Here is a 14,922-nt window from a genome sequence, read left to right as displayed (position 1 = left end):
GAAAAGGTGTGCACAGTGTAAATTTCGCGATCACGGGAAGGTGTCCGTTATTATATTTTGCTCTTGCTGCTCCGTTTTTTTTCTTTTCTTCTGTCTATGCTGGCTGGCGGCTAGCTTTTGCCATTCCGTTCACACGCTGCCAATATAGTGGTGTTTTGGTGTGCCGTCACCTTCCCTTTGGCGTAATGTATTGTACAACAACATTGTTCAGCAATTTATTTCACGCTTTGGAAAAAAAACACACACTCTACACGCGTACGCCGGCTTGTGGGTGGTGATCTCAAACTATCGAGCAAACGAGCAGGCACTTTCAAACGATCGAGAGGCCCTGGATGTAAAGGCAGCGAAGTAAAACAACTGAATGCAAATCAAACTGACCATTGTGCTAAGCTTCATCCATTACACATACGAGGAAAGGGGAATTTCGATTGTTTTTTCTCTCTCTTCTCAGCCATCTTCTGCGGCACAGGCTCGACTATGCAGATCTTGTAGGCATCACGCTTGGAGGAATTATTTAAGAGCAACAACAAAACATTGTTCACTCTTTAAAGGGCTAAACTAGCTTCCCATGAAACACAACACACAAAAAACAAGATCAAATATCGAGGGGAACTGACGGGGCGTAAAGAAATTTATGGGAAAAGTTCATCGCCAAACGACGCTACCAAGCATTGACGCCTACGCACTTCCTTGTGATCTTGTTGTTTTTACACCCGTTTGCATGCGTCCACCAAAGACGGGACAGCAGCAGCAGCAGCAGCAGCTTGTTAATGGAAAGTGATCGTATCGATCACAACAACAAGTACGAGAGCGACTTCTGGCCAGGAAACGACTTAATAGTTTTCCAACAAATCTCTACACGCGATTTTCGTTACGGCGAAGGCACGCCAACAATGTTGTCAACCTCTAACTGTAGTGTGTGTCTTTGCATTTCACCGGGCCTAACCGTAATTGCTTACACTGCGTGAAACATTAATTCAACCGAAATGGCTAATCACGATTATTCCCTGCTTGACAATGGGAAGGCTTGTTCCACCTTTCAAATGTCACTACATGCGGCTGATGCTAAAATCGCAGCCACAATTTATTATGCGCATGCAAGAGATTCCGCAAGAAGACGAGAAGCAGCATGACGGGGAACCGGCTTCTTTTCTCTTCCCACAGGAGCACGTTAATTGAATCGTTATCGAATATGATTATTTTCTCCCTTTTTACCTGCCCTGTACGGGGGTGCGGAAACGGTAAAGCAAAATGTCACCATTGCCACCGGCAGCACGCTGCCATTAATTTAATTTCCTCCCGCGCATAACTTTACGCCAACGCACGCGCGTGCAATCGATCGCGAGAGGCTTTTGATTTCAAATCCGGTTGCCATTTCTTACGTAGGTATTGGTGGGATTGGTGGAAAAACAAACGTACCGAAAGAAAGAAAGCACTACGCTCAGTAGCCCCCCTTCCTGCCATCTTCGCAACCGGGGGACCAAAAAGGGCGCCGAAGGAAAACATATTTTCTGAACAATTATTTCCTCCCACTGCTACACGCTACAATCAATACACCTTTCATTCATTCTAAACATATCATTACGATGATAGGTGTGTTTGTTTACGAACACAGGGGCAGGGGGGCGCGTGCGTTTTTCTTTAATTTTCACTCACGGTTGGACGATTGGCCAAAAAGGTAGCAATTTGTTCTGCACCTTCTTCACCGACCGGTGTGGTGAGTGTTTGTTAATGGCTGCCAATTCTTCTTGAATGAATGATAATTCATTTTCCGATGTAATTTTAAATTACTACCCAACGGAAACACGGGATGCGCACACTTTCGTGCGTTTGTATGCAAATTTCGTCTTACAATGAAATACAAAGTGCACAATCACACATACAACGCATCCATAGCAATAGTGGCAAGGCAAGGAATAAAATTTGCAACAAAATTATTAACCGCTACAATATGCTCTTTTTGTTTTCTTTTTTTCTCTTTAACACTAATCGAATAAACTAATCTAGCTTGCATCCTATCGCCACTCAAAGGAAAAGCGACACGCCCCGTGTTTAACGGGAAAATGCGGTTTAGCGTGATGCATTCACCCTCATGAGAAGAGGGTGTGTGTGTTTGTGCTGCAAAGTAGGTTCGGTTCTTAATAATCTTTGCCCACCTGCCCCCGGGGCAACTTTTGACCTGGTTTTTTGCAAATGAAGGTTTCTGGGTTGTTGCTGCTGCTACCTGCATGTGTCGTCCACCGTTTTTCCCCCTATCGCTTATAATGCACACGGATGCAGAGTGGAGAGTTCCGCCGAAGATGACCTGTGTAATCGGAGGGGTGGAAATCGTGATACATAGTGATATGGTGCAAATTGCGAAACAAAATCTTCAAAAGCGGGTTCATCGCTTTATCGCTTGTTGAAGTCTAATGTATCAAATCTGTTTACGTATGGGGGTAAGGCATTTTAAATAAGCAAATGGAAACAGATATAGGCATGAGAGCATTTAGCAGGATAAAATAAAATGAAAAGAAAAGCAACCTATAAGATACTTGCAAAAATTCGCGTGACACTATTTAAAATTCAGGAAATAGTAAAGACTTTCCTCTGGTGAAAACAGGTTGTTCCATCCCTTCTACACACTGGCATACCTTTCTTAGCCAATCTCAAGCAATCCCTAACCCATCCAATACATCTTCTCTGTCCACGAAGACATGTCTATAGTTGTCCTATAAATTTATCCACAAACTACTTTCCACCGGCCATCCTTCCGAGTAACATGTCGATTCGGTCAAAACAAAAAAACCGTTAAGGAAGGGAATTTTAATACACATTCACACTGGTTTTCCTGGGCCTGCTTAATGCCCACTCTCCTCTTTCATTCTTGTACTTGAATGTTTCAATAAAGATACACGTTGACGATAATGTACGCAATCTATCAAAAAAACAGCCACAATTCACCGTTCCCTCGGAAGATGTTTTCTGGTGGCGCACAGGTTGTTCACTTCCAATCAAACATACCAAAGGGGGGCGTTTGAGCATTTCCCTTTTCCCCTCCGATCAATGAAGTTTTCTTCCCTATTAAGCAACCGTTACCTCCCCTGATGATCCGTCGAATCGATCTGATACACGTACTCTCCCACCCTCTATAGCCTAGATTGGGACGAGTTTCCCATGGGACAGCATCAAGAATGGGTGGTTTTAAGTTAGCCCAACAACCCAGTCATAACTGCAAAGTTCAGGCTGCAATTTATCTATCCTCTTTTGGGTTAATCCGTCCGGCTTCCCATCGACTATATGGAACAGCGACGGCTACACAACGGCATCACACCGGCCCCACCACCCGAGCTAATTTTTCATGAATCATCCTTGATCGATCGATTGCCCTTACCCTTGGGGTGGATTGTATGTGTGGTGTTGATGGAGTGATCATGACAATCGGGTGACGGCTGGAAATGATCGATTCGATGCCCTTCGTACCAGGGGGGAACACAGTACCTGGAACTGAACAGGGGTGAAAAACATCACGATGAGGACGTTTGTCCTACGCTCGAATCGATTTTCTCTCTTATTAAATGTACAGTAGGTCGTCACACCTTGCTCGGGGCTCGTTGGTTTTGTGCAATGCTGGATCGGATCTGAACGGAAGATCCGACGGCAGGTGATAAGTACGTGAAACTAACAAACATTTCTATGTGCACCGTACAAAAAGCATTTTAAGTCTAGTTTTCATGTACTAGAAGCAGATTTAAGGAACCAAAAAACAGAGCAAATAAAAATATAAAGCTGTTTTTATAATGTAATTCAGCCATACGGAACTAAGCGATGCAAAATGTTTGTGATTTGTATACACACGCACACACGCTTCTAATAATAATTCGCAACTGAAAATCAAACCCAAAAACAAAGCTTTAAAACCGAGAAAGAAGCCTGATGAAATTTGCGCAAACAACGCTCAACGAAGACGCTACTACTGAGCGACAACACAGCCGCGCCAGAAGAACAATACCTTCGTACATCATCCGCTCGCTGTCGTAGCCACCGCAGGCCGAATGGTAGGAGGTGGTCGGTTCGGCGTAGCGAAAGAATCCGCTCCCACCGACCGAACCGGGCGTGTGTGTTTCAAACACCATTTCATCTTCCTCGAAAAAATGCCCCCCTTGCTCGCTGTCTGCCGCCTGCTGTCGCTGCTGCAGTTGTTCATTTTTAAGTTGCACAAAATCAATCTCTTCCTCTGCATCCTGCTGCTGCTGTGCGTCGTCGTAATAGTCCCGCTCAACGTCATCCGACCGACGCAGGTACAGATCGGGATCACGCTTGTAGGAAGCGGAGTAGGGACCCGTACTTGCAGTTCGCGAAATTGACCGATGTCCTTTGGAGTTGGATTCGGTTGGCACATCATGGTCCTGCTGCTCGTAGAACGATTGTTCCAACTCGAGCTCGTGTGTACTTCGTTCGAGTGTTTCGATGTTTTTCGAAATGCCAAAGTTGGCCTTCGCTTTCGTGACGATGCCCTGCGTCAGGAGCTGTGCCAGTTCGAGGTTTAAAGGTGTCCCGCACGCTTCATCCTCCTCGTCGCTGCTCAACGTGCCGAGTCGTCGGTGATAGGCGCGGCTAGCGTCAGCTTTCGTAAGCTGTCCATTTCTACCGCCGGCAGCCTCCTCACGTATGTCCTCGTAGTCAAACACTTCAAAATCCGACGGAGTGGAAGAAGACTTGTCTACTTCCTCTTCCAGCCCACTGACACCACTTTTTGGTGACACGTCGCAACTGTCCATATTGGAGTTGGATTGAGCTGTATATGCTTTGCTCTTTACGCAGGTTGAGACGGTTTCAATGATGAACACATTTTCACCCCTACCTATTATCACTTTCTTTCCTGAGGTTCAGTATGTTGTACCATTGCTAGCAATTCACACGCGATGATTACATCTTTTTTCTCCACTTCATTATGGCACATGGTGGCGCTTACCATGTGTACACGTCAAATTACCCCAAAACAGCCTCACACGTGCCATCCTTGGACGCTGACGAACAACACTTTCCTTCCATTTAAAGGCACTGTTTGAAACCGTTTACCTGAGATGCATCCTCCGGAAAAGCCACACGCTGTTGATGCTATCTTTCGAAGAGGAAAGAACGGATATTGAGTTCAATTTGAAATCAAATGCTGTTGTTGCTTCAAAATCCGATTACATGCTTTGCCATAATCATTTCAACGTATTTCAGAGTTGTCGATTTTATCAGACATTTGCACATACACAAGCGCGCCATCGAATTGAACCCCTCGGGTACGGCCGGTGGTGTGTTGAGGCGGAATCCGATTACAATTATTTCACCCAGGAGGTGGTAGCGTGTTGTCGGTAATTACTCAATATCAGTTTACCTCTTTCACATATCAAATCATCGGCATCGGCATTGTTGTGGGATCGGGTATTACTTATTACCTTCTTTGGAGCAACGCATTGCAGGAGGCCGCCTGGGATACGACCAGCAGAGCATGCATGCACAACAAAGGGGAAAACAAGGTATTTAATTTTCACACACACACATACACATATTCTTCGATGATGTAAAGCGCGCGATGGAAATTGCTTTGGTTTTGTGTGGCGCATACGCACGTGCGTAGTAGAGGTATGCGTATGATGATCTCCAGTGCTTACATTTTCTCGATTGAGTTTCCATGTCCCGAAAGCAACAGCATCACACGCCAATTCAATAAAACAATTAAACCAGAAACCAGCTGCTCTTTTTTCACTCTTGAAAACCTTCCTGTTTTTGGGCTGGGAAACATTATGCAAATAAGCACCGTGCCGCCGTATACAAAAACAGAAGGGTTGCGCGACGCGGTAAAATGTAAATCAAAATCGTAATCAAACAATTATGGTCAAGTTGGGAGAAAATAAAGAAATTATACGATCGAAGTTAACGCAATAAAGGAGATAAAATAAAAGCAACAATGAAACACGATAAACGTCTTCATTGCAGTCGTTTTAACATCATCATCATCAGCAGCAGCAGCGGAAGAGGTAGCGATAAGTAAATAAATCGCTAGGGTGGACTAAGACTAATTTCAAGAATTGGGAGCTATAAAATAATGATCCAGTTTTGCATTACAGTAGTGCCATCAATACAATTGGCACCTGCAGATGCATAATTAATTGGGGCTTATCAAACGAAATTCGCCAGCATTGTGCAATGAGAGAAGTTGTATTATCTTTAGATTAGATCCTATTGCTTGCAATCGTACTGATGATAGGCTACCATAATATTTAAGTAAAGCAATTTAGTAGGAGACTGTCAATTTGTTTTTAAAAGGATTGAGGTAAACGAAAGAACTCAATTCCTCTTGATACAACGTAATAAACTGCTTAAGCAGACATAAAATACATTGAAAATACATTCAGTTCGCAGTTAAACCTTTTCCTTTAATCCACAAAACTGCACTAATCTTTTTGTGATACCTTCTGCTAAGACTCATTAAAGTCACGATTAGTTAATGCAAAGGTGAAGATATACTCATCCATCGCCGTAAGTACTCAACTGGTTATGAAGTAATCCATATTGCTGATGGTTTGGAACACTTTGGCGTGCCCCAGGGCAAGGCCCACCTCCTCCATTTTGCTCAAACTCATTGTTGCATTAGGCCGATAAGGTTCCCAAGACAGTGAAAATACACACACACACGCGCACACTGGTGGATTATTAGTTTAGCATGACACTTCCACTTCAAATATTGGGGAAACACAGAAACTCAAGACACAAAATGTATTCAAACATCAAGTCACAATGATGTTGTGCACACTCTTTTTTATTGACTTCCAGTCACAAATGCGCAAACAGCTTGCAATAAGCAATCTTCCGAACAATACTATCAATTCGGAACGATATTTTGTCACCATTCACCATTCACAGATGGTCACTAAATATTCATTTTCTTTAAACATAATTCACAAAAAACCATTCGAAGTGGCAAAACACTTTGCAACGCTTCGCGAAAGAGAGCCCTTTAAAACCGTGTTCTCGCGTCGAAGTGATGCAAGCTTTTTAAAAACATTGGCTTTTTCACCAACACCCGCGGTTTGGTTGCGCCGCGCTAGACTGATGCAAGCGAACTGAGAAGCCGGTGGCGCCGTTAATGTGGCCAAAGATCTGGGCTTTTTCGCTCCACAGAGCAAGCGGCACCTTCGCATCTTTGGCTTCGAAACCAACCACGCTACAAGCCACACCACCAACTCACTTTGGTCCCGGAGAAGCCAAAGAAAAGCTCAGGCCCCGGCGTTGGTGTTGGTTGTGATGAAAACATTGCCTATCTCCCGTTACCGGCGAGAGAGCGCGCGACTGGGTTTTCGGGGGAGAGCATTTCCTGCTGGAAATCAAAACAAATAGAAATGTTGTGCATAGCCAGGCGCCTGTTGGAGAGAGAACGATCGAGATGATGTGAACGCGAGCGCTGCGGTCCATTGTTGGGAGCGCACAAATTAATCGAGAGAAAGCAAACCAACAACGGCGGATGCACTTTCCATTGGTAGGCAAAAAAGTTGTACGAAACAACCAAGAGAAAGAGAGAAAAAGCGAGAGCGAGAGAAAGAGATTTTGCCGGCGAAAATGCATCATTGCAACAAAGTGCATTGCAGTGTTGCCAGGTTGAAAAATGACGCGATAGTCTTTTTTAAAAACCTTTTTTCTTTATCAAAATGAGATTTTTTAGAAGATTAGGGTTTTCCTTCTTTCAATTCAGACTAAAAAGATAGATTTTAAGGGTTTGTTTTTTTTTTTTCTTTAAATTCTCATACGTTTTATTTTAAAAATAGTATGAGAAGTGTAGTAGTAGCTAGCTCAGTTGTGCCTCAGTTGTGAATAAAACTAAATTGTAGACCACTTCAATACCTTTCTCTGCACTCAGTAGTACCCACCTACACAGGTTAAATTATGCGTTGGCCCAAATAAATAATTAATAGGGGGGAAAACTGCACAGAACATTCCTCAGTCGGCCACCTCAGCTCAACTGTGTTTCAAAGATAAGATTTTATTCACCTTTCTGCAGCCTTTCCATCTTCTCAGACAGGGAAAAGAAAAAGCCCGCTGATAAGATTAAAGCATGAAGCCGTCTTTTAACAAATCACATTAAATTTGGCGCTACACCCGTTTAGAGCACTTTCTTCAGCCTCGGGGACGCAGAGCAGTGCCAAGCGTTTGTATACATCGTAAAACCGGCCATTCCCAATTTTCCACCTTATCAAACCATAGGCACTCTACGCGTGTTATGCGCCTGCTGATACTACTTATTAATATTTATCTTCCAAAAACCGTACAGCAACTATGGTTGCAGCCGAGGCAGAGCAACGGAGGAGAGCAAGCTAAAGCCATGCCACTGACTGTCGGAAGCAACAACTTTTTTCTTCACCAACACCCAAAGGAAAGCGAAGAAGAAGAAAAAAACCTTCAAATCTAATACAGCGCAAACAAAGCGACAACTTGCGGCTGAAAATGAAACCAAACACCGTGCGCGAAATTGCCTCGACGCCGGGAGAAGACGGGAAAAGTAATTATTTTTGTTTCCCATCTCAATCAGCGAGCAAAGCTCAAGCAGCAGCAGCAGCGGCCACCACACGATAGTTTCGGCCATTGTGCTGTTTGTCAAAAATTTTCCTCACAACCACCTTCGGCTGGAAAACCATCATACGCGCGCGGGCGACAAGGTCATCATTTTAAGGTGAGCTGGCTTACGATGACAAGTGCATACAGACAGACGCAGCCTTTCTTGCAGCATCCTCTCACTTTGGGTGTACACATTGCGCTTCGGCAGAAATCGAAAGGAAAAGGCAATAAATAATGTGTGACACAAACACACACACGTAGTTTGAGAAATAATAAATAGCCGGGAGCCTAAGGTTGAGCGCCGCGCTTTGATGTTTTTAGTTCCGATTTTGGCCAAAGCCGTTAATCATTCAAGACCTATCAATTCCAACATACTAGCTAGAGACTAGCAATTAAATCTTGTTCAAAAATCGCAATAGAAAAGAGTTGACACACAGTAGCACTTTCAGCACCACAACATTCAATATTTGCTGTTCCTTTCCTTTGTCGTTCGGAAAATTCGAAAGCACGCGACCAAAAGGTGTCTGTGGTGGTTGTGGCTAGAGCCAGTCCAAAGCGCCGTCGGCTCAACAACATCAGTTAAATGGTCAATTTTCAACAATCAATCATACATTTTCAAATCCACAGCAGCACTATTTGCCACCGGGAAAAATAGGAAAAGTTGAAAATTTCACCCATGTTTCCGAAGTGTTCCTCTAATTGACACTTCCGATCGCTAACGGTTGCGATCGAGATGGTAAAACTCAGCTGCACAATCGGTTTCGGTGTGTCGTTTGCTTCGGCGATAGAAAATGCAAGTTTACTGTCGTTTCATATCAATCGATCGAGTGATTATTAATTTTATTTGCATTTGCTTCGTGCAAGCGAAAATGCTCAATTACAACCGGGCCATTCGAAATGGTTGCAATGAAATCGTTCTGCTGCAACAATGCCAATCGTTCACTTTCCTTCTCTTGTTGTCTTATTAATCAGCTACAGAGTCGAGAGCTGCGCGAATTGGCGATTTGAATATATTTCACCGCTAATCGGAAAATCGTGATTAGGTAAACGCTGAGTATTGGCCAGGAAAGCGAAGGGTAGGAGTCGAACGAAATCAAACGATATTTTGAACGCAAGATCAGTTTTACTAGATGTCGGTTTGCAATAATTTGGCCTCTCCCTCTCTCGTGCATCTCTCTCCCTCTCTGCTCGAGTTCCGGCGTCGTGACTACGCGTTCAGTGCTGGAATGTACTAAATGCTTGACCGCTAAATGTTGCACAATTACCTGGCATGGGCAAAATTTAAAATTTGCAGCAAAAACTGAAAGCCTTACAAAAGCGCGGCAAGGGGTTGTTGCAATATTCTTTCCGCTTGTGGCACATTTCAAACGCATAAAAAGGCCATATATTTTGAATACACGCTGCCACCGCTGCGCCCGCAGCTTTGCCGATCGATGCTTCTGCTAATAATAACACACTACTAGCTAACCTCGTTTTGTTTCCGCGCTTGCAAAACGATGCCCGCCGGCCAACGGAAGCGCAGCCACACACACACACACACACAGTAGGTATCCCACCACTAATTAGCAAACATTACTATCCAGCAGGCCGGCGTGTCCGACACCGTCCTCTTAATCCATCTTCCACGCTTGCTACTTTAATGCTGCAGGGCGACGACGGAGAGTGCGTTCGGAGCTTTAGCAACGAATCAATCAGGCGCCATTTGTTATCCTCCACCGTGGGGTGGTGGCATGTGTATGGATGATATGCTCCGGAGGACAAGCGCATGGGCAAGATTATTTCATCGCCTAATGGATGATCTCTTTATGGCCCACACTCTTGTCCACTGTCCTGTTTCGGCATAACCGATGTGTAAGTCGGCGAGAGCGTGCTCGGATGAGTTTTATGGTCGTTGCAAATTAATCGAGCCCGTCAAAGCAGAACTGCACTAAAGGGTGAGAGGTGAACAACATTCAAAATTGAAAGTGAAAGTGCCCCCCTATTGCATCATCGTCCCCATCAATCGGACAGGTGTTTCTGCATTGCCCGACATTTGCCATTTATTGCTCTTTGTTCTTCGGCGTGCGAATAAAAGGGCGCCCCATCAATAACGAGATAGCAATGAAAATGTTTTTCCTTTGACCTAATTTTCCTTTGTAAAATAATAGTTCTAATAAACACGCAAAACATTCAGAGAAAGTGTTCCTCACTGCCACTGTTTCCTTTCGGTGTGTCATAGAAATTAGGAAATCAATATCAGCCCGGAAACGGGGTGAACCAACAAGCAGTGCTCGGCCTAATCGAAGAGGTATCAATTCGATTCGATTGCATACCCTCTCGTCGACTGACGCCCTAGCTGATACTGATAGCTTGAACTCCCTTTCAAACGGAAGGGAAGGAAATAAAATGGCACCCGGCATGACCTAGTTTACTTTCCGGTTTGACCTAACACCGTTTCTGATGACGGTGGAGAGAAGGAGCGTCAATGGCACTGCTTTGCATCAATCTTTTTTTCTCTTCTCTCCAAAAAGGTGAAATTAATTTACAGTTTCCTGCCATATCTGAGTCCTATGACGTTCCAAAAGCCAGACAGAGGCTAGAGAGGATGTGAAGCAAATGCTAGGGAAAGACATTGAATTTCGTTAAACTAATGGGCAACGCCCGATAGGCACATTTGTTCCATGCAATGATGGCCGTATATGGCCGGTATTTTCAACAAAATCTTTCTAATGTTTGGAATAGTTTGTTGATCAGATCCACCTCTTATCGCAAAATAAATATTGATATTCATTATCGAGTAAACATACACGATCTTCGTTGTTAAAGCTCACGAGCGGACAAGCTTCCGAGATACGGTCGTAGGTGAGAAACCGAATCAGCATTATTTATTGGAGCGTGTTTCTCAATGTCAGACACACGTTTGTCCAGCAGAGATTAGAGTCTTTCGACTTTCAGATGAAACTCTCCGGGCAGGTAGAGTCGAAGCTGACCGGCTCGGAGCGACTCCATCGTGATCGAGATCACGTAGGCCACAACACTTTATTTAAGCCTGTTTCGTTTTTTTTCTTTCCTTATTTTAACTTTTCTGATGCTTGGCCAAGCAGGTTCAAACGACACAAGTGGTGCATTTTCTCATCCTAAAAAAAAGAAAGAAATTAAATAATCAACATTTTTATCTTGTCCAAAACTACCTTTTCCAATCTTATCGCAATGAACTCTTTTCTCGGCCGTTTGCTAACGACCCATTTGAAGCAATTAGAATTGCTTTGCAAATAATGGCGGAAACTTTTCGCACACAACGCTTCTCTGCACCGAGAGCAAGTGCGTGCTTTTACACGCCATCGTTGGGCAATTTTGCGGAGATCGCAAACACATTTTTAAGGTGTCAAAATTGTCATAACAATTAATTTGGGGCCGTTTTCTCGCCAATTTCAAAGCACCGCCGTCTTGACACGTTTTATCCATTCAAGACAAATGTACTTTTTCCAGGGCTTTTCTTTCTCTAGCTCCCTCTCTGTTTCAGCTACGAGCGTTGATTTTGACCCAGTTGATTGCCGCTTATCTTTTGATCGTTCATCTCGTCTGTTTGTACTGGTTGAGCATTTCCAAACTATTTAAGGTGCTCGGTAGCTGCAACCTGTATAACCACATCAAGACATTCTTCAAAGGCTAGCCCAAAAAACACCCCCAAAATGTTCCAGCATTTACACCGCAACTTGGATTGGAAACAAACAAGAAGGCATTAATTAACCAAATTGCGCTTGACATCGAAACATGGGCCTGTCGGTGTAGAATTGCAACATGCGACTCCCGCAGAGCCCTAGAAACTTCATGTCAAGCTGCTTGTCAAGATGATAGTACCTAAACGGAGCTTTGTTTCGAAGCTGCCTCCTCTCTTTTGGTCACCTCGATCGTGGAAACTAAAATGGAGAAATTATATTCATTAATTTGTTCTTCCTGCGATGATTTAGGCTCACTTCCAGCTCCCCTCAGAACGGCGTGTATGTATCTTGGTTTTCATACGCTCTTTCTTATCCCATCAAAGGGAAATAGCCTTTGTCTACCGCCCTGATTTATCATCAAACTTCATCTTAAACTCACACAGAAGAAACCTACCGCTCATCAAGGGTCAACAATCACAACTGTCACAACGTTAAGAGCTCAGCTGCGGACGAACGAACAATGGGGAACTGTGGCTAGTTTCTTTCTTCCCAAATGGTTTGAAGGTGTGATAAGGTCCGTCGTCGTGACATAGGCCAATGGGTATTCGCATAAATGAGCGATTTTTCCCGCCACCCAAACAAACCAACCAGCATTCCGAGGACAGATGGGCCCATAACAGTAGCTACCTCTGTGGTATTTGTTTTTCTTCTGTCCCCTTGGCTACCTTTGTTTCTTTGCTAATGAAACCGTCGATTAATTGCGCGCGCGCTCGCCAAGTGTCACAGCTTGACGCGGACGATCGTTGGTCCGTGGGTGCGAAAATTGTGACCCCGTCCAATTAATTCTTCACCCTTGTCGTCACCGCTCGGACGTTGCTGAACACATTTCGGAACAATTTCCATATAATGAGACTATTTTCAACCGGCGCTGTTTTGATTGCGGATGGACACTGTGTGGGGGTTAAGGTGGGGGGGAGGAGGGACGATGCAGTGTGAGTTTCAATTAACCTCCGAAAAAGGTCGCCCAATGGCATGCTGTGAGGCCACTTTCGCCTTCTGCGAGCGATTTAAACGCGCGTCCCCTCTTCACGTTAGCCCTTTTCTTTGGTTTATGGTTGAGAAATACCTCCGAAGAAAGTATGATGTGAATGTGCGATCTTATATTTATATCTTATCCCTGCAACGATCATTCGAGCTCAACTGTCCGTTGCTATCGTTAAGAGAGTTTTGGCGGATAACTTGGGCGTTATTTTCCTTCAGTTGACCAACTAGTGCTTTCCGTCCTGTGCGTTGCAACCGAATATTGTGCGTTTTCATGAACAATGGTGCAAAGCAATTTTTAAGTACAGCTGTCAATGCTTCAATTCCGTGAGGAGTAACACTTAGTACCAGCAGAGGGTGCACACAATTGAAGTTACACATTGTGCAATACACTTTGTTTATCACAGACGAATTGGTCAATCGAAAAAAGTGCTTCTCACAATTGTTCATATTTAGTTTCGCGTAATAGGAGATAACAAAATCCCGGGAAACACTGACAAAGTTGCAAAACGTAAGTGTTTTGAAATATTTTGTCCTAGTGCGGCTCCCAAAGTGGTTCTACAAAACCAGTTAAATCCTTCAGTAGTCCAAGATTCGTGTTTTCATTTCAATTCGACCACAAGCGCAATGATATAATATGTTTTACATAAAAATTACACCCTTTTTTTGCAATCGCATAAACGATTGTCAATCTCAAATCGTTAAACGAAAATCGTTTTTATGTTTTTGCCTTCATTTCGCATTGAATGACTTAATTTAAATCATCAACCAAGCGCCCTCCCCGCCCAGATGGCATTTTGATTCCCAATGCATTAATCAACAGACATCAACAAACCACCCTCCCATCCCCTTATGGCCTACATGTAGTGGTGAGACAAGTTTTGCAAAAAGCAAAAAAAAAGACAGAAACGTGCGCGCAAGAAATTAAAAACATCGAAAGTGAAATGAATCGATCGAAAGATCGGGTTCCCATTTCGTTTCGGACACGCCACAGCAGCATAAGCAGCTACACCATACCACAGTATGAAGGGAATTAAGCAAACGTTCTCTTCTTTCTTGCACCGACCAACCAGCCAGCACCGCCACCACACAACAGTCCGCCACTTTCACTGAAAGAGAGTAACCCAAAGTTTTCATTTTTTGTTGCCGCCCTATCTCTGCCATGCTTCACTTTCGATGATATGTAGCGGGCTAATAATATCAGTCGTTGGGGACATACGCGTGACGCGTGAGTAAGTTTCTGGTACAGCTCAACAGCAACAAAAAAGGACATACAAACATTTGAACTCAACCAATCTGTTTGGCGGGACAGAGGCTGCTGTGTGTGTGTGTGTGTGTGTGTGTGTGTGTGTGTGTGTGTGTGTGTGTGTGTGTGTGTGTGTGTGTGTTGTGTTCCTTTTATTGCTTTTTCATGATCGCACGAATTGCAAAGCGATCACCAGCGCCATCGCTTCTCCACGTTACCGTCCCATTGCACAATGGACGTCATATGTTAAGCTTTCCAGGGTCCGGACATTTGGTATTATGCATTATGCGCACCAGTTATGTCGTTGATATGCTGTCTCCGGGATATCGGAGGTTTGCTGCGGGAGAACCTCCACTTCGGTGGGGGATGAGAGTGAGAGAAGTGTAAAACAAGCTTCAGTTTCGCTTTTCT

The 14,922-nt window shown here is 44.0% G+C and overlaps 1 protein-coding gene across 9 annotated transcripts in view; it reads right to left on the bottom strand.

Annotated features, from left to right (window-relative positions):
* The window catches only part of LOC121597589 (trafficking kinesin-binding protein milt), an 87,851-nt gene that overhangs the window by 24,851 nt on the left and 48,078 nt on the right, over positions 1-14,922 (bottom strand). Inside the window, exon 2 of one of the 9 annotated variants that reach the window (XM_041923449.1) lies at positions 3,992-5,104. The exons of 7 other annotated variants lie outside the window; for them this stretch is intronic. In XM_041923449.1, the coding sequence (XP_041779383.1) occupies positions 3,992-4,760 (769 nt within the window). In that variant the 5' untranslated portion in view covers positions 4,761-5,104. The remainder of the gene's footprint in view (positions 1-3,991; positions 5,105-14,922) is intronic. One more of the 9 variants, XM_041923450.1, reaches the window with a different exon arrangement.

This window comes from Anopheles merus, chromosome 3R (assembly GCF_017562075.2).
Source record: "Anopheles merus strain MAF chromosome 3R, AmerM5.1, whole genome shotgun sequence".
NCBI lineage: Eukaryota > Metazoa > Arthropoda > Insecta > Diptera > Culicidae > Anopheles > Anopheles merus.
The sequence above is the reverse complement of the archived record's forward strand: the minus strand, read 5'-3'. Positions and strand labels throughout refer to the sequence as shown.